Source organism: Aythya fuligula, chromosome 1 (assembly GCF_009819795.1).
Source record: "Aythya fuligula isolate bAytFul2 chromosome 1, bAytFul2.pri, whole genome shotgun sequence".
Lineage (NCBI taxonomy): Eukaryota > Metazoa > Chordata > Aves > Anseriformes > Anatidae > Aythya > Aythya fuligula.
Window position 1 is genome coordinate 47,357,659 of NC_045559.1, and position 20,148 is coordinate 47,377,806.

Here is a 20,148-nt window from a genome sequence, read left to right on the forward strand (position 1 = left end):
AAGTCTGAGAAGTGTGTTAAGGGATGCTGGTTTGGGCCATTTCAACCAGTGTTATACATCTCAGTAAGCTAATTTATAGCCTAGCGAGGTAATAATCTCCAACTCATGCGAATGCTCTGTTTTAAAATTTCCTCTTGGAGAAAAATACTAACCATAGCAGAAATTTAACAAATATTCTCAGACACATGTTGTTGCATACAAAAACACTCCATTTTGTGAGCCAACTGTTAGTATAATCTTGGTTGCTTTTTCTTTTGCTGCTTCAGACTTCAGTATTTTTCCCTGTTTTTTTTTTTTTTCCCCCCGTTTCAGTGTATTGCATTCAAGCTTTGTCCTACCTTCCAAGATTCTTCACTAGTGCCCCCATACATGATCTTTTGTTTTGTTTTACCACAGCCTGTATTCTAGTCCTGGTGTCAGCCTTATCTATCCAGTAGATTTTTATTCTTTCAGCTACCTCCACTCCTTTTCTATGCTTTGTGTACAGCTGTAACTTTAATTAATTTATATTAACCAGTTAACTCATGTCTCTTTATCCTGTTTTCTTCATCAGTATCTGTATGCTGTAGTGGGAAGCCATTTAATATAATTTCAGTATCAGGGTCTGAATGTAGGACAACATATAAAACCGTGACCCTTTGAAAGGCAAGACAGTTGTGTTGATTCAGAGCCAGTGGCAGACATCTAAACCCTTTTGGAGAGGGTATAGGGGGGAAGAGAGAACTGCTTTCAGATAAGGACTGTAGCTACTGAAAATCTGAAGAACATAGAAGAACTGTATTTCTAGGGATAGTTTTGTTTCAATGTCCTTTTAGTTTTTCATCATCTTGGGTAGCTGGGGTACCACTTGTTTCTGTCCCAGGTACTTTGTCCCATGTCTTTTGTCACCACACTCATTGATTCTTGCTTCAAAATGGATGGTGAGTGCTTTGAGATAGTGGTTGTCTCTTGTTTGAGACAGCACTCGGTAGAACAGCATCCTTCCTGCAACAGGCATCTACAAACATGGCTGCAGTGTAAATAATAGTAAGAAATTAGGTATGGGATAAAAATTAGTAATTAAAACTTCCCACAAAGAAGAATTTTGGTGGAAAAATAAAATACATTTCAGTGAAGTGTTCAAAAAATATAGTAGATTGGTTCATTTTGAGCTTATCATTTCAGTTAATATTTTTTGCTTTTTTTCACATAGAGAATTATCTGAAATCTTGAAATACAAAATCCTCATTAAAAATTGTAAATGTTAAATTTAAACTGTTCTTTAAAACATGTTTCATTAATCACCCTTTTTAGGGAAATTTAACATTTTGTCTCAGTGGTGGTTTCATGCTGGTAGGCAGCTCAGGACTACCACACTGTGCTTTCACTCCCCTGTCCTCAAAAGGTCAGGGGGAGAAAATAAGATGAAAAAAAGCTCATGGGTTGTGATAAGGACTGGGAGATCTCTCCACAGTTATCATCACAGGTAAAACAGACTCATCATAAGGGAGTTTAATGTAATTTATTGCCTATCACGAGCAGACTAGAGCAGAAGGAAGCTAAAAGCAAACTAAAAACACCTTCCTACCCATCCACCATCTTCTGCCTCCTTCGCCCAAACAGCGCAGGGGAGTAGGGGCTGCGGTCAGTCCCTAGCACTTCATCTCTGCCGCTCCTTCACAGTCACTCTCTGCCCTGCTCCCCGTGGGGTCCCTCCCACAGGATGCCGTCCTTCACAAACTGATCCTGCAGGGGCTGCCCAAAGACAATATGGATCCTTCAATATGGCTCCGTACCACGGGGTCCACCCCCCAGGAGCAAACTGCTCCAGCACGGGTCCCCCATGGGCGGCATCTCCCCCCAGACCTCTGCTCCTGCGTGGGCTCCTCTCCACGGGCTGCAGCTCTGGCCCGGGGCCTGCTCCTGTGGGGGCTCTCCGTGGGCCGCAGCCTCCTCCAGGCCACATCCACCTGCTCCACCGGGGGCTCCTCCACCCATGGGGGGGCTGCAGCGTGGAGATCTGCTCCATGTGGGACCCATGGGCTGCAGGGGGACAGCCTGCTCCACCAGGGGCCTCTCCCTGCACAGGCCGCAGGGGAACTGCTGCTGCCTGCCTGCAGCATCTCCTGCCCTCCTTCTGTGCTGACCTTGGTGTCTGCAGGGCTGGTTCTCACTCCTCTCTGTCCCCACTGCTGTAGCACAGCAATTTTTCCCTTTTCTTAAATCTACTGTCAGAGATGCAACCAGCATGGCTCACTGGCTCAGCTTTGGCCATTAGTGGTTCCATTTTGGAGCCATCTGGAGCTGGCTCTTAAGTGACATGGGGCAGCTGCTGGGCTCTGCTCACAGAGGCAACCCCTGCAGCCCCACACCTCCAAAACCCTCCACGCTACCAAAACCCTGCCACCTAAAGCCAGTACAGTTTCTATAGAATAAAAGTTGAATGCCACATTGTTAAATGACATTTCTGTTCAAAACCAGCAGGTAGACACATCCTTTTATGTTTAAACATGCCTTTTTTTCCTAAAAGAGGAACCGAGAATTATTATTTATTGAAATGATATTGAAATTAAAGTCAAAACTTGTTAACAGACTAGTCAATAAACAAAATGAAAGAAAATGCTATCCTCTGTTATCGTCAGGACACTTAAGTACATGGGAGAAATATATTTTTAGGCAGACAATCCTGAAGTAATATATTCCTGCTTTATGGCATGATCTCTTTGGCAACACTGAATTTCAGATTATTGAGAAACACAATTTGTTGTCTTTGAGCCCTGATGTATTTTCTTGAGAAGATAAGTAGTTTTCTCTTTCCCTCTGATTATTTTCTCTTATCTCAATATTTTGGTACTGGAAGTTGTTACAAAGTTGTTGTACTTGGGTGGAACGCTCCACTTCCAAAGTCCCTTTGAGATTTAGGTGGAGTTTTTGCAGCTATCTGCCCATAAGGATTTATTGCAGACAGACTGCTCTTAATTGTTTGAACTGCTTTCTGTTACGCCTGTGTGTTGTCAAACGCCTGAGAGCTGCAGAGAACATTTGCGCAAATTGAATAGCTTTGTATGGACATGAACATTACACTGTACGCACTATATCACTCAGTGAAAATACCTACCTTTTAAACATAAGGGTCTGGACTATAATACTAAGTAGATAGTTTAGCATACATATCCAAAAAAATAATTTCAGCCTTAGCTCAAATTTGTATCTTCACTGTCTGGAAAATCTCAGGTTTTGAGCTAGCTTTATATTATACTTCATATAAACCCAACTAGATAAAGTATATGCCTTCTTTTGATGTATACAGTTGCACTTTTAGGTTTTGATAATGACACAGATTTTAGATGCGTATCTTTTAAAGAATACATCTGGGTATTCAAGAAACAGCACAATATTCTGTGTTTGGCTTTTGTGTCTTTATGCACGCAGTTGAGGATCACATGCATTGGATTTCTTCTAATCCCAGTGAAGTAGAGGTGCTTGGAGAGGGGAAGGGAACATCAGCTACTTTGGAAATAGCCAGAAAGGACACAAGAAAAATAAAGATTGTAAAATGAAGACAAATGGAATCTAAAGAGAAAGTTAAGGGAAGAAGGGATGTAAAATGGCAAGGAAGTTTTGCCTTTTAAGGAATTATAAAGGAACTGAAAGAAGAAATAAAGGACTGCTGTAGTCATTTGTGGTCCTGGGTATGTGTATATCTTAGAAAATTGAACGGAAAACACTGTATTTATCATCTTGGTAACTTCTGTGGGGTTTTTGTCCTATCTTCCTATCCTGCCCCCCAGATCTCATGGTAGTTGATGTTTGCTTTGTATTTTTAGTCTCTGATATTCTATAATTACCTGGCCTTCTGGCCTGAATAGGTCTTAATTGTGCTTTGCAGAGAAAAAAAAAAAGAAAAAAGAAAAAAAAAAGTTAGATGCCTGAAATGTTAACAGCAAATTTGATTGATCTGTAATTCAAAAACAGTTTGCAGGAAATAGTCATTGTATAATGGTGCTCTTTAATCACTAGAATAAACCAGGCAGTTCTTGGTATAAGCTTTTGGAAAGAAAGGCAAGAAGTGACTAAAAGTGTTATAGTGGAAGATAGATGGAATCTTGATTATTTTCTGAAAGAATTATAATCTTCTTACAAAGTTGGCAAAAAATGAATTTACTGGGGCTTTTTAATAAAAGTCTGCTGTATTTGTGCTTGAAAATAAGAAAAAAAAAATGGAAAAAACAACCTGTAGGTCTCATTTTGAGTAAGTAATGAAACATGAAAATCTTTTTTTCCTTAAAAAAAAAAAAAAAAAGAAAGAAAAAATGGCAGAGAAAACAGAATTTTAACTTATTTTATTTAGGAACATACATGTAAAAAACAGACCCCAAAAAAATGAAGCATAAAATGTTTGTACAGTGGTGTGAAAATATTGCTTTTCTTGCTGTTTGATGCTTTCTTTTTTCACTTTGAAGTCTATGGTTGTTGTTTTAGGATGTTTCTTTTTAAGCATACAAATACAGGAGGTGCTAAGCACTTTGCATGGTGTGCAGCTAATTCAAAGGTTAAAGATTTAACAGAAGCTTATGGGCCCTAGGGCTGAGTTACAGACACCTCAAATTCTGGATGCTAGAATTGTCAGGGGTTTTTGGTAGTTTTGTAAAAGCATGGGCCCTTTGTAAAAAAAAAAAAAAAAAGAGAGAATTCAGGTTTTGACTTCAAACACAAAGGTGACTCAAGTGCATTTAAAAGAAAGTGAAAATCCAAGTTTTTGCCTGAGTTTACTTAACTCTTGTGTGACAGAGGGGAGGACAATCCTACTTCACAGTTGTCAAAGGCAAAATTCCCGTTTTCTTCGAGAGCCCAGATGGGCCCCAAGGGTGATTACATTACCATAACAATTTGAGATAAATGTATTATTAGATTGTCACAGATCAGCAGACGGGCCAGAAGATTCAGATTGTTACAGCACTTGATCAGAGCTCAGCAGGCAAGCAGTTCATCTTAACAAATCATGATGGCTCTACCCCAAGCAAGGTGATCCTTGCCAGACAAGATTCCACTCCAGGAAAAGTAATCCTAGCAACTCCAGATGCTGCAGGTGTCAACCAACTGTTTTTTGCATCCCCTGATATATCTGCACAACACATCCAGGTAGATAATCCACTTTATTTCATACTTTTGGTTCAAATGGGATAAGAAGAGATGTTTTTATTTCCAAGTATGTCTGTCTGGGTTCTCCTTTTTCAATTTTTTTTTTTTAATGCTATACTTTTTTCTTGCATTAGGATGCATTATGGATACTTAGAAATTATGAAGAACACATTTTTTTTGTGAACTTACTGCTTTCAAGATTTATATCCATTTATATCCTGGCTCATGAGATTAGAAAGAAGTGTTACTTTTTTGTCATTTCTAGATGTACCAACAGTCCTTCTTTATTGCTACTTCATTGATTCTCCGTTTTCATATATTGTTGAAAAAATAATCTTTTCTCTCGTCCTCATCACTTAACATTTCCTTCTCCTTGTTTTCCTTTTCATACACTGTCGTAACTACTGTTCACTGCTGTGTGAATTGTACTCCAAGGCAATTTCTCAGGGAGACTATTAGTAGGGAGTGACAGTGGGAAAGTAGCACTACAGATTCTGCATTTACAAAACCCAAAATGATGTGAGATTGTTACTAGTCAGGGTTGTAACTCCCTAAACTGGTCCCCAGTGCTCTTTACTCCACCATACATTGTATGTGCTGCTTCCTTAGTCCTTATGCTCCAACTTTCAAGCCTTCTGCCCCATATCCTCAACAGACGAGCATGTGATAGCACTGATTCCAAGAGGGAGAAGAGCATGCCCAGAAGACCTGGGAGATACAAGATCCTTCTACATGAAGTAGAAGATTACTGCACTTCAGCTAAAGCACAGTTATCAAGTGTTGATTTACCCGTGTACATTTATTCTGCCATTATATTACACCAGTGTGGCAGGCCAGGCAACATTAGGAGAGCTACAGTCCATTTAGTCCAGTATCTCACACCTAAAAAATGGCCAGAAACAGGTGCTTGAGTAAATGTATTAAAAACTGAACACATAAATAATGATTCTTCTGAGTGTACCCTTTCACTTCCATTACTTCATGATTTAGAGGGACCTCCTGATCTGGAGAATGCAGTGAGACCTTACTTGATAGCTACCACTAAAGTTAATAACCTTTCTTGTTATTTATGATAGACCATTTCTGTTCTGGTCAGTATAATATCCTATGGCAGTAAAAACTATACAGTAAAAGTAGTAACAATTGATTTTTTTTTTTTAACAAATCACTATCATATCCTTCTTCAAGTAATCTGTTTTCCCAAGTGAACACTCCTGATCTTTTTAGTTTCTGCTTTTCTAGGAGCCAGGCCACTGCTCCGATTCACTACCCACATGTGCAAGCAGTATCAAAAGTCAATCCAACTGAGAGGAATTCCAGCATGTGTGGTGGTATCATACATTCCCTATTTTAGGTAGTCCTCAACAGACATATAAAGCAGTGGGATATGATTTGAAGTAATCCTAATAGAAAGATTTTTTCAGAAGAAAGTTTAAAAGGTAAGAAGAGTGCCACACTGGTTTAAAGAACAAGATTCGGGTATAGGGGAAGTGTGGACAGACAATTAAAAGCTCTAGTTGTGCTTAGGCAATTTTGGCAATGTAGCTGAGTTTGAGAGGCAACAAAATATTCTCTTAGTTGAGTTAGGCTGTTCTGTTGTCAGCTAGTATGTAGTGGCAGAGATTGTTTTTGTTCTCCACTGAGAGTCAGTGAAATATAGAGTACCATTCATTTGTTGTTTGACTTCATATTCTTTGGCCCCTTTCATGTTTTCTCTCCTAAATGATCTTTCATCTCCAGTTTTGTCTTTTTTGTCGTTCTTCTGTAGCCTTCACTTGAAATGCCTGTTCATTTGCTACACAGAAAATCTCTCCTTTATTACATCTCATTTTTACGTTGACACATTTTGCAAAATCCTTTCTCCGATCATGTGCTTCACCTTCAGTGGCTCTTCTTTGTTCTAATAACCGATTTTTATTCTACATATTCAAGGTCAGTTGATGAGTTCTCTGAGTCTGGGATTTTAATCTCCTCCTGGGCCAAATTCTGTCGTCCTTCCTTATCTGGAACTTCCAGTTTCAGTGAAGGTTTCATCTATGGAAGGACTTAAAATTTGTTTGTATATATTTTATATCATGTCATGAATATGCATAATGGTGATGATGGAAATCAGGAAGGAACGAAAAGTTAACATTCTTTTAACCTGTCATGATTATTTTTCTTAAAAAGATGCTATATTAAAAGAAAACTTAATAGGCAAGTCTCTGAGACAGTGCTGTTAACAGAGACTGACTAGAAGGAAATAGACTTCTTACACATTCCCATATGTAAATCTAATAGTTTCCAAACTTTGAAAATGTGATTTTTAAATTTTCTCTGTAGAAGATAGGGTACTTTCTTCTTTCATTAAGTAATCTTTCATCTTATCAGAGGTCCTTTTTTGAATATGCAAAGCAAGAATGAGAGTGTCTGAATTCCTATTAAGACACTGTGGAAGTCAGAAACTTGTAAAACTTCTAAATTATATCACTTTTTAGTGGAAAGAATAATTTTCTCTTTTCTTCTTTACGTTATTGTCAAGATGGTGTTTGGTTGTTACTTACATGATCATTTGGATTATTTCTTTGTTTATTTTAATGTATGTTATTTATCTCAGTGGATTACAGTTCTTAAAGATCAAATAGATCTTTATAGAAGATCAAATAGAAGGCTGTAGTGCCTGCACTGTAGTGCTGTGGTTCTAACATGTGCTTAATGAAACTTTACAGGTTCCAGAAATAAATTAATAAGACAAGACACAAATACAGAGATAATGCCAAGCTGTTACTGAAAGCTAAACTATCCACTTGATAATTAATGATACTGGTCAGAGTATGTTTTCTATTGGTCCACCAATTTATTGTTAAAAATGTGTATTGTAAAAATGAATCAACAATTACGAAAGTAGAAATAATAGCCCTTTCAAGGCTTTTTTTTTCTGTTTAATGCTTTTACCTCTTTTGTACTATGATCAAGTCATTACACTGTAAATCCAAAATTCAACAAAAGGTATGTATTCAACAAAATGAGTATACAGATGATAAATGTTTTTCAAAACATCAGTCTATTCTGCAGAGGTAATACTTAGATAAAACAAAATCTTGAAATCTTACTGGAAGTATTACAAGTAATACTTCATTGTGTCCTGATTAGGAGCTCAGTGACATGGCAGGTAGCTCAGCTCCTTTTTGTCTATGAGGACTGTAAAATATACTCAAGAAAAGTTCATAATTTGTAGATTTAGTCCTTTATCTTAGAAGAAATCCACAAGCATGAGATTTATTTTAATCTTTCTTGATGGTAAGAAAAAGAAAAATGAAATTCTTTCCTATTTTCTTCCAGATTTTAACAGACAACTCTCCCAATGAACAGGCCCTAAATAAAGTGTTTGATCTGTGTGTTGTATGTGGAGACAAGGCATCAGGTATTTAACTTTTTTTAAGGTAGTACAATTTTATAAAAGCAGTATAAAATTCTTCTCAAGCTACGTAATGCTTTGCGTATATTATACACAAACAGGAAAGATACACTCTTTTTTTTGCAGCAGATAGTTACACTAAATTTTACTCTGGGGTCTGTGGGCGGGACTTGTTTATTGCTGTTTTACATCAAAAATTAAATATGTTTCCTACTAGATAATTTTTGCCCTTCTTTCTTAGGCTAATGCATTTTAATTTGGATTATAAAAATTGACTGACAGAATAACTTAAGTGACTTGCTCGTAAGATTTTTTTTTCTTAAAAGAAGGTCATGCAGTGAACTGACTATGTTATTGTTGTCAGATTCTCTTAAAATAGATGAGAAAACTGTTTGTTATTTAAAATATGAAACCAGTAGGCAAGGAGGACACTGTAGGTATCTGAAAAAACAAACCTGCTGACCTTAGGTTTATGTGGGACAGTTAGTTACTTGAAGAACCATGATTAAAACTGCACAAATGCACTATAGTTCCAGTTAAAAATCAGCTTAAGAACAGTGTAGTTAGTTAGCTAAAATTAGACTAAGTAGGGAAATGATGGCTCCTTCAGAAGATTCTTGTGGTTAGTCTGATTGAAATCTGTGTAATGGACCTCCAATAACATCAACATATGGGAACTGCAATTAAATACTCCTTTTTGAAAGTGACAGAAATAGAGTGTATGAAAATGCAGGGCAGACGAGGGAAGTAGTTAACAGTAGGATTTCATCATGAAAGGTAGTAGGATGTAGAGCAAACTGCCTAGAAAATGAAATCGCCTAACATTTCTACTGCAGCCAAACTTAGCATAAGAATTATAGTTCCTAGAACTCTAAATGTATGTCAGATTTCACCCACATCAAGGGAAATTTATGCCAAACAAATGTAAGGTGATCTGGTTGGCCTGCTCCAGCTGGGAGGACAGCTCTGGGTCCCCAGTGGAGGACTGGAGCATACCTTGAGAGGCTGGTGATCCCAGGTGCTGCTCATCCTGGCCTTCCCGTGGACACTGAGCCCTGGCAGTGAATGTGGGGACAGTGCCATATTTCCCTGTGCAGCTGTAGGTGCTGGGGAGCCTCCCATGTGGCAAGAAGTGGAGTGCCAACTGCTTTCAGACACCTCCAAACTGAAGTGCAAGAAGCTGCATCAAAGAGCAGGTGAAGAAGCAGCCCGAGTGCTTTGCCAGATGAAGTACTCATAAGCCCAGCTGCTATTAAAATGTTATACTTAGTGATACTTAATATGTACGATGCTGTGTAAATTTCACATTCAGTAGTGTGGCAACATGGTTGTGATAATGGAGTCTAGAAAACTTAGAAATCAGAATTTCCAGAAATTTCAGGCAGACAAGATTGATGTATCTAAAAAAAAGTTTGAGAAGAATGAGGAAAGAATCTAAAAATATATTTTCTCTTCAATTAGTTCATATTTGAGATTTATTTTTGTAATAAGCCCTACTAAGTTCAAAGAGGAGCCTTGGTGTCTCTGCAGTATGTATGCTGAGTGTTTGTCGGTGATCTTGGTTTTAATTTTTTTTTCATCACAGAATTGTAACTGTTGGAATTGCCAAGTATAACTTAATCAGAGGAGTACTTTTTAGTAATATTTTTAATTTGTGCTATAGAAGAATCAAAACAATTTACTTCTTAAACTTCTTTCTGTAGTACATCCAAGCAATTTTTATGTGTTAGTATTAGAAATTTCACAGAACAGATTTTTAAAAATCTTTTCTATTTTAGTTCTCTCATTTAAGATTTTTACTGAAAGAACTAATGATGTAGCATTACTCTTTTAGGAAAATGAAAGGTGAAAGTAGGGCTTTGAAGCGATACGTACTGCTGACAAATGTGATATTTGCAGTTTCCGTGTTTCCATTAGACACAACGCATAGAATTTCTACAGCTGAATTTGTAATCAGTAATAACAGGACTTGCCTCATTACAAGTCAAGTAATTTTTTTTTTAAGTTGCTAAAGCATGTATAACTTAAGAGTTTCTTCTGCATTCTTGATAACCTCTTTTGTTAGCTTTTTTAACACTGCTGTCAACAGATTCAGCAAGAAATTAATAAGCTCTTGGTTATTTGCCTGTTTGAAAAATGTATCCTGTTGAAGTGCTCTATACCAGAAATGTGTTTCACTTACATTTTTGTGTTGTTCTATAGCCACAAGTTGTATTTTAAGATCTGTAACCTACGGGGAAAAATAAGAGTAAAGAAAAACTGTAAAGAAGAGGTATTACAATGTAAAACTAATGTTATGATTTCTGTTGTTTTGTAAATAGGGCGTCACTACGGAGCAGTAACTTGTGAGGGGTGCAAAGGATTTTTTAAAAGGAGTATACGCAAGAATTTGGTTTATTCATGCCGAGGAACAAAAGACTGTGTTATCAACAAACACCACCGGAATCGATGTCAGTACTGTAGGCTGCAGAGATGCATAGCGTTTGGAATGAAACAAGATTGTAAGTCTGAATAAGTGTAAATCATTTTAGCTGGCAGCTGTGTTAAGGTTTGTGCTACAAAATATATACTTTATAATATTACAACAGATTGTTATCTCAATTTTATATTTTTATATCATATATTTTTCCTTCAAAGAATTACGCAAGTTTGGTGTGATCAGAAGCCTGAAATGCTTCAAGCACGTCTATTGCTTGACAAACTTAAACCCGTTGCATGTGGTAAAAGAGAATGACTCATTGCTCTTAGGCTGCAAATGTCAAGCATGTCTCCACCTTTTTTTTGCACATGCAATTCAACTTTTCTATGTGTATTTTAAGCTACTGAACTTCTTAAATCCCTCTACCTTCTTGTCACTTTTGCCACAACTTAGGTTACTGGCAAAGCTCTGCAGAGACCCTTACTCACAAGGCAGAGATCCATAGTGATACAGAGTGCAGTTCTTACCAATTCCTACAGATTTCAAGTTACTTTTTAGGTTTCCTTACACTGGACATAGTGATACCTTAACACCACTGTAGTATCAGAATACTAAAAACACCAGAAGTAAAGCAATACAAGAATACTTCAGTGCAAATACTGCCACACTGCTGCTGTACTCACGGTATTAGTGCTGTTCTCTGCTCTGTGCTATCTGGCTGTATTTTGCTGACCCTTCTGAACCTCTGTGGATGTTGTCCTTCTAGCCCCCCATCTGCCAGCAGAAGCCAGTAATGTCTTTCCAGCACAGGGGAAATGAATTCAGAAAGGGAGGGAAAGCTTAGGGCATGAAGTGGATCTTCCCGTTACACTTGAGTTCAGCTGGCAGGACTTTGTCCCTCCACAGCACAAAATAGCTGGGGCTAGGGGTCAGAAGGCACAAAAGGGAACTCTGGGTCCTGGGGGAAGACTGCGTGGAGGAAAGGATTGTTCTGGGACAAGAAGTTTCATTTCTCAGTGGAATAGGGAGAGGAAAGAAAACTCTAGGAAAGAAAACTCTCTACTGTCTGGAGCTGGAGCTTCTTCAGAGTGGTTATTTGTCCCTTGAAGAAGTCTTGGCCCCTTTTCAGCAAACTTGGATCCAGGTAGGGAGTACAGGGGTAGCAAAGGAAGAGCAAGATTTTTGCCCACCCTTTCAAAGCACCATTCGTGTATTACAGGGTAGGTTTAATGGCATTGACAATACTTCAATACTTGATGATACTGTGATCGTTGTTTTTGTAATAATTATCACTACAAAAATTGAAATAGTATCATAGTCTACTACTAACTTAAAAGGTTTTTTTTTCTTCATTATACATTTTCCATAACAGCATAACAGAAGAAAGTTTTTTTTTTTTTCCTTTGTTTTAAAAAATAATCAACATTCAGGGTTCTCTCCATAGGCTTAAACTGTTTCTGTGTGAAATACAATGTTAAAGAGGCTCTGCTAGTCAGTAGCCAGTGCTTATGAAGTTGGTGAATTGATGCACATTTTAAATTATGTGCAGATTGGGTTTATAACTGTTCCAGGATCATAATCCATTCTATAAAACGACTTGTACAAATTTAAAATTGTAGAAGAAAAAATCCTTTTTTTTTTTTTTAAATAGTTACTTTGGAAATACCTTTTATTAATTACATTTTATAGTAACAACATTGCATTACTGTTTGTTATTTTTCCAGAAAGTTGGTTTTCCTTTTATTGAGTTTACAGATTGATTTTACAAGTTTTTCTTTGGCTTTATTCCTGAGAGCTGGATAAATCACCATGGAGTATTATACTTTAAATTTCACTTTAATATTCTCTAATTCATCCAAGACAAGGTGATGTTTCTATGGGATAAAACACAGATTCATTACACCTAATTTCACTGAGCTATTCAAATTAAAAATCTGCTTGTTTTATTACATAATTGATTTTGGGTAAAGATCTCACCCAGATCTTGAATGGTCTGAACTGAGCTTGGCAAATGTCCCTTTCCCCCTCTATTTTCTAAGCTCCTAACTTGGGAAGCTTCCTTAAGTGTATGAAGTCATGTGGTTCAATGACCTGCTGTCCTTTAAAAATGAACTGAGAGTGTGGCTAGTGAAATTGAGAGTGAAGCAGTAAGCCTCCCCTTAAAGACCCAAACTAAACAAGGTATAAGGGGATTTCTGTCTTAACTGTAACTTGGAAAATTATTCAGATTGTGTACATTTGATCTCAGACTTTGACTACTACATCATTTCATTAAGAACAAAACAAGTGTGTGTGTTGTTTTTTACTCAAGCTATTAGTTTACTGGTTATACATATATTCTAAGTTATGATCTCTGTACATACTCAGAATCGTTATTAAAATTGAAGAGTAAGTCAAGAAAAAAAGGATTGTTTCTTAGACTGTGATTTGTGATGTGACATAATAGTTTCATACTGTTTTATTAGCTGTGCAGTGTGAGAGGAAACCTATTGAAGTGTCAAGAGAAAAGTCTTCAAACTGTGCAGCTTCTACAGAAAAGATCTACATTCGGAAAGATCTTCGCAGTCCATTAGCTGCAACTCCAACTTTTGTAACAGACAATGAAACAGCAAGGTACGTATATTCTACTCCAAAAGCAGTTGTCTCTGTTTCTGGAAATCACCCCAAAACTAAAATGTGTGCTGTTTTGTGTCAGGTCGACAGGTCTGCTGGAATCAGGAATGTTTGTTAACATTCATCAGTCTGGGATAAAAAGTGAGCCTACTGTGTTGATGACTCCAGATAAGGTATATGATGATATGACTGCTATATAAAGTGCTAATTCATATACTTTTTGTTTGCTATAATGGTGTATGTAGGGATAGAAGGTTGTTCTGTTTTGTTGTACCTTTGTTTTAATAAATTCATGTTTAAAACATTCATTTACAATATTGCCCAGTGTTGTAGATGCCTTCTCTTCAGGAGAATTCTTTTAGCCCTGCATAGTAAAAATGCTAAAAACTGCAAAGTAAATGCCTTCCTCCCCCATTCTTGGAGAGCCTTGAAGGCCACCTTATTTTACTTTGTCTGTGGTAATCCTGACACTTAGAGATTGCTTTTGTTCCAGTACAGTGAGGTGTTTGTAAAACCTTATATGGCTATGGTGTTATCACAGTGCATTTCAAAAACACTTAGTTGTTTTTTTTTTCCCCTTTATTGCTAATATTTTTTCAAATCTAATAAGCGCTGTCTGAGAAACAGTTTTTGTTTCTGATATGTTTATGAGCTGGTTTTCATTTGTTTCCATTTTGTTACGCATACTAATCCACTAAATTGATGTGATAATGTCCCTATACATGCACAGTGGGAAGCTTCTGTATTTTTCTAGCTGATATTAAATTACCTCACACTGTTTATGTGCATTTTTCCTCACTCTGTCTGCAAAAGGCCTCATCAAATGTTTCTTCCATTTCATTTTTCTGACACTACCTGTATGACTGAGTTAAGTGACATGTAGCATGTTGGTTTTAGTAGCAGCTTACTTGCCTGTGAACGTGCGTTTTCCTTTTTATTTATTTATTTATTGTGGAGTAGGGTGGGAAATATGACTTAACTGCCTGCTTGAAGTACTGGTAACTACTGAAACAGCTTGTTCCCCTGCAATTAAATAAAGTTCTAACAAAAAGGCTGCAGCAGAGTTATTTTCTTGCTTGCTTAAAGGTGACTTTTTGTATGTTCCTCCTCTTCAAACTTTCTCCTATTACTATGCTATCATTTACATGAGGAAGGAAGGAAGGAAGAAAGAAAGAAAGATGATAAAAATGCTATCTAGTTTAGTCTTACAGTCCCAGTTAGTGACTAGTGAGTGGATATGCTGAAACTTCTGCCTGCACTTGCTTGCCATCTGTAGCATTCCTTCTGAAAGAAATAGATAGCTATTACTTGTAAAAGTAAATGTCCAAATATTTCATATTTTAGAAGCAGTGCAGGGTCTAATTACTACATTATGATTATGCATTTAATGAATACAATAATTTTCTTACAGGTCTATTCACAAGCTCAGTTCATTACTGTAGAAGTTAGATTCTTATATTACAAGTTATCTGCTGCCAATATGAAAGAATTAAAAGCTATAATTTTCCCTTAGGTTGAAGCCTGTCAGGGAGATTTAAGTACACTGGCAAACGTGGTGACATCATTAGCAAACCTCGGTAAATCCAAAGACATGTCTCAAAGCAGTACAGAGCTATCTATGATTGAGAGTTTAAGTAATGGAGATGCGTCATTATCTGAACTCCAGCAAGAAGAACAAGCTAGTAGTGATGTTACGAGGTAAGGCACATTATGCTTGAAAATATTGTACTTCTCAAGAATGTCTCTGTTCATTCAGAGCATTAATTAAGTCATCACAATGTGAGTAATTTATCTGCATCTAAAATAGTAGTAGTAAGAGCATGAGCTCATGTTGAAGAGCAATCTTGTAAGATTATTCCAAATTAAATCATAAGTTTGGTTTGAGAAATAAATATTCACAGTTGTCTGTTCTTGGAATTAATTTCAATGTAAATCAGCTGTTTTTCATACTTTTTGTTTGTCCTTAACAATGTGTGTTAGATCTTCTACTATATTCATAGTACTTTGTATCATCCTGGAAAACTGTTTCTTAAAGATTTCATCTGTGTAAGTAGTTTAATGCCCATAGCTGCTGATTGCCTTAAAAGCTTGAAAAGGATTTTCTTTCTAGATGGGAGAACTCAAAGAATGCTCACTGTCAGTACAAATGCATTCGTTATATATCTTATGAACTTGTGTCCTGCACTGGTTTTAACTGGGCCATTTTGGTGAGCATACATGTGAGGTATTCTCTGTAGTACTTAGTTACTCCTTCAGTCAGAATCACATTCTTCCTTGATTGTCATTCCATGCAGGCTTCTGACAATTGTCCCAACAATATTTCTTTACACTCCATCTATATTATACATGCTGTTTTGAAAATACATACGTAAATTGATCAAGAAAAAAAGATTGGTATATAGTAAAGTAGTTTGTACTGACTCAAATACATGATTTCCCCAATACTCCACTCTACTACTCAGTATAAGTGCAAGCAGAATGCATTTGTTCTGCGTTTCTTCATATGTGCTACTTAGAAAGTCAGTGTGACCTTTAATATAGGTGCTGATTTGGACCTCTGCTGTGTTCTCCTAGGTAAAGAACAAGAAGTGTAAGGAGTGTTGTTGTACGTGCTGATAAACATCAGTCAGTAATACGGCTGTTCAATAAGATGCAGTAATAAGGTTGCATGATTACCTGTTTGTTTATTTCCTGGCACTTTCAAATGCTTGCTTTTGCCAACTTCAGTGCTTCTGCTCAGTTTTAAAATCTGTCTACAGAAATCCATCAAGTTCTCAGCCAGTGAGCTTGAAAGAGCTCTGGCTCAGGTTAACGTGTACCCGTGTCTAGTAGGTCACCCAACAGATCCCCAGCAAGGAGTTTCACAGAAAATATTCCTGTGAAAGGGAAGTTGTTACTCAAACAGAAAACTAACATTTCTGTTGAAATCTTTGATTTCCGTGCCAAACCTTGTGCCAGCTTGATCGTATGGACACAGTTGTTCACTGAAGAAAATGATCTTAAGAGGTGTCAAGGAGCAGGTTTTATCTATCAGTGTTTTTCATGTATTTTGTTATATTCCCTTGCTTGCAGCTACAGTAGTTAAGCTTTCAATTTTGCTGACACAGGCTTAGCGTATAACTTTGTTGCTAGTATTCCGCTGCTTTTATATTGTAATGTTACATGCTTTGTCCTCTAATGGCTTCATTATCTATGTTCATATTTTACAGCTAATCAGGAGTCCTGTTATATATCTGTTAGTGGCTGAGCTCGACGAAAAGAGAACCAAAGTTGTTTCTAACAAAGGGTATCAATACGATGTATTTAATGTCGATAATACATTTTTTCTTACTTTGTGAGCTGGTTTTTGTAACTTCAAGTCAAGCTCTGGTCTGGATTCTCTTTTCCATAGTGTTTTAACTTGCAACCATTGCTCATGTTGAGACACAATACATGAAAAGGACCTACAGTGTAGAGCCATTAAAAAGCAAACCTTCTGCTTACTTTTGCAAGTTTTCTTCTGCAAATTTATGATATAGGAGGCAGAAGATTTATTTGAAAGCAGACATCCAAGAATAAGTTGGAAACAAAGTACCAATGGCAGACATGGTTAGCAGGGTACCTGCCCAACATTATGTGAAAAGGACGCTGCAACCTAAGCTAGAATAAAAACAGAGTTATAGCAGAGGCATATAGCCTTACCTGCTGGAGAGAGATCTTGTTCCTGGCTTACATTTCTGTCCCTGCTACATGCAAGAGCTCTGAAAAGATCCTATTTTCCTAAGCAGCTGCTATTGAGCTACCGATTTTGCCTTATTATACCTAAGATGACTAAGAGGAAGCCACATAGAGCCTGAAACTCAGATTTCCTAGCAGAAGGATAATATAACTTCAGAACTTGCCCATGAGCGCACTGTGTTTCTGCTCACTTTCCATACATGCGAGACAGAAAACTTGCCAGGTACATCTGTGTAGTCCACTTGTGCACTCCCCAGTCACCCTCCTGTGTGCACAAAAAGGTGTGCAGGCTAGATCCTAGGCTAGGATCAAAAACTGTTCTAGCTAACTCACCATCTGAAGCCTAAGGCAGTGTAAGCAGCTAGTTTATTGTGTTGTTTCTTTTGGTTGTAAATGTTTATGTTGTACACAGTATGCACTTAGGGTAGTGTTTTTTTTTTTTTAGTATATTAATATATGTAGGTAGCAAAGGAGTATGGAAGAAAAGGTAGGCAGAGTTCTACTTCAGACTTGGATATTAAATCAGTAATTTTAGATATCATGGCAGTAAACATCTGAACAAATAGAGAATCATGTCCACATAATCAGCTTCTGTAAAATTTTCAGATCTCTGCGTGAGTTTTTCATGTGACTGAACAAATGATACTGCTCTTAGGATATGTCATCTGTCTGTAGGCAGTAATCGAGTCTGTATATTTGTGACTGTAGATGTATCAGTTTTGGTTCTCAGGTGTGTTCGTGCACACAATGGATGTGTTATCAAGCAGGAAAATAAAGAGTAATACATCTGTGCTCCTCCTGGCATCTCCCCAGTAATGTTAGTGCGCATGCCTTGGTCTTCACAGGAGTCGCTGCCCCACCTCAAGGGACACTAAGGATGGTATTGAAAGCATGTGAGTGCTTTCTCTTACATATTTAGAAGCTCTCTTCTCAAATTAAGTTGAATAAACTAACCACAATTCATGGCTTACAGAAGCTTATTCCTTCTGTTTGTGCTTTTTAGCAGCAAAAATCTGTAAAATTTACACGTGCAGTAAGTTGTTTTAACAGCAGCCTGATGATCATGTGCTCAAAATGCTTATGCCAGCACTCTCAGTAAACATCACTAAAGAGATCTTGAAAGGCAAACTGTGATTCAGCAGCACAGTCAGTATGTCAAAACTGTGAATCTGTTGGCAACTAGTGCGAACAGGATCTGCTGCTAATTTTTTGCTTCAGAGACACTGTAAGTTTCAGTTGTCAGGGATTTTATTTTGTAGAGTGGCAGAAAAAGCATGTTAATGACTTTTATTTTTCAAGTCTTTGTTTTTTTTTTTCTGTTTTTTTTTTTTTTCTTTTGTTATTTGAAACAGACATCAGAATACAGGTTTCAGACATGTGCAGATTCCTCCTAAAATGAAATAGTCTCTTAAGATGATTTTTTTTATTATTTTTTCTTGATCACACAGGGCCTTTGATACCCTTGCAAAAGCATTAAACCCAGGAGAGAGCGCAGCGTGCCAGAACTCTGACAGTGTTGAAGGCAGCGTCCAGCTGATCGGGGGAGAAACAAGCATGAATCTCGTTGAAATAGAGGGGCCACTGCTCAGTGATGCCCATGTAGCATTCAGGGTACTTAATACTCTTTATTGTTGGCTATATAAACATTTTAATTTGGTGGTACAACATAATTAATGATCTGATTACGTTGTCTTTTGAATCTCTTTGAAGAGTAATTATTCAGGTATCAGCATTCATTTCTGATGAATGCACTGCTTTCGTCCACCGTCCACCGGTAGCTGTTTGCTTGGGAAAATTAACAGCTCTCAGTTGTTTATTTACACTGTTTATTTTACTGTTTTTTACCTTAGAAGTAGTAGGTAATCAGAGCAAAGGGATATACATGGAAAACTTTAACAGCTAAGGGAAATATATGGTTGCTTTTTTAGAGAGGCAAATATTTTCTCACTTCATTTCTCCTTTTATGAGCATGTAAGAATTACCTTTTTTTTTTTTTTTTCTTCATCATATTATTATATATCATATATAATATCATATATTATTCATGGACAAATTGAATGTCTTGCTTATCTTTTAGTTTTCATTAAATGTTGCCGCACTCAATGGCACATATTTCTAATGTAAATGTCAGTTTTGTTTTAAATTATCTTAGCCAAACCATTTTATTACAAAATTTTGATTTCTGAGGATAAAAGTAATATGCTGTAATTAGGAATTTCGTGTCAGTTCCCAATTTCTTTACATACACAGGTGAAAGTTACGTATTTATCTATATGTAAGCGCAAGCAACATCATTCTAATTACAGTGGTTCTTCCAAAACTTCTATTCCTTACATAATGCCTCCAAAGATGAGTTTTATTTGGGACTTTTCATCCCCAGGGTTCCCAGACATAAATCTTTATCTAAACTAAGAATCAAAATTTTTATTATTTTTGTTGCTTTGTAGTCACTGTGGGATATACACAGTGTGGCTAGTAAGCCAAAAAACAGTCATTCAATTTTATTTCAGGCTTATCTCAAGTTTAGTTTAAAAATAATGTTACTTGCTTCTCTTAAGCCTTGAAAGTTATTCTTCATATTATGTTTTATACGGAAAAAGTAAAATAATTGACTTGCATTTATTTTTTATTTATTTTATTTTCTGGTAGCTCACCATGCCTTCTCCTATGCCTGAATATCTTAATGTTCACTATATCTGCGAGTCTGCCTCCAGGCTGCTGTTCTTGTCCATGCACTGGGCGCGTTCCATTCCGTGTTTCCAAGCTTTAGGGTAAGTGCTCAATTACTCTTATTTGCTCATGTTGTGAATAAACACTGTTAAATAGCAAGGAGGGGAAAGTGGGTAAATGTGATATTTTAGTAGAAATTGTTGCCCTGCAG

General features: G+C 36.9%; 1 protein-coding gene across 8 annotated transcripts in view; it reads left to right on the forward strand.

Annotated features, from left to right (window-relative positions):
• NR2C1 (nuclear receptor subfamily 2 group C member 1) overlaps positions 1-20,148 on the forward strand; it is a 53,332-nt gene that overhangs the window by 22,629 nt on the left and 10,555 nt on the right. For 7 of the 8 annotated variants that reach the window (XR_004253139.1, XM_032185661.1, XM_032185641.1 and 4 more), the window contains 9 exons: positions 4,891-5,121; positions 8,443-8,524; positions 10,840-11,019; positions 13,403-13,550; positions 13,633-13,723; positions 15,064-15,248; positions 18,113-18,160; positions 18,716-18,878; positions 19,917-20,038. Coding sequence is in view for 7 of the 8 variants with exons in the window: in XM_032185661.1 (XP_032041552.1) it covers positions 4,891-5,121; positions 8,443-8,524; positions 10,840-11,019; positions 13,403-13,550; positions 13,633-13,723; positions 15,064-15,248; positions 18,113-18,160; positions 18,716-18,878; positions 19,917-20,038 (1,250 nt within the window). In the remaining variant the exon portion in view is untranslated. The remainder of the gene's footprint in view (positions 1-4,890; positions 5,122-8,442; positions 8,525-10,839; positions 11,020-13,402; positions 13,551-13,632; positions 13,724-15,063; positions 15,249-18,112; positions 18,161-18,715; positions 18,879-19,916; positions 20,039-20,148) is intronic. The other variant, XM_032185686.1, reaches the window with a different exon arrangement.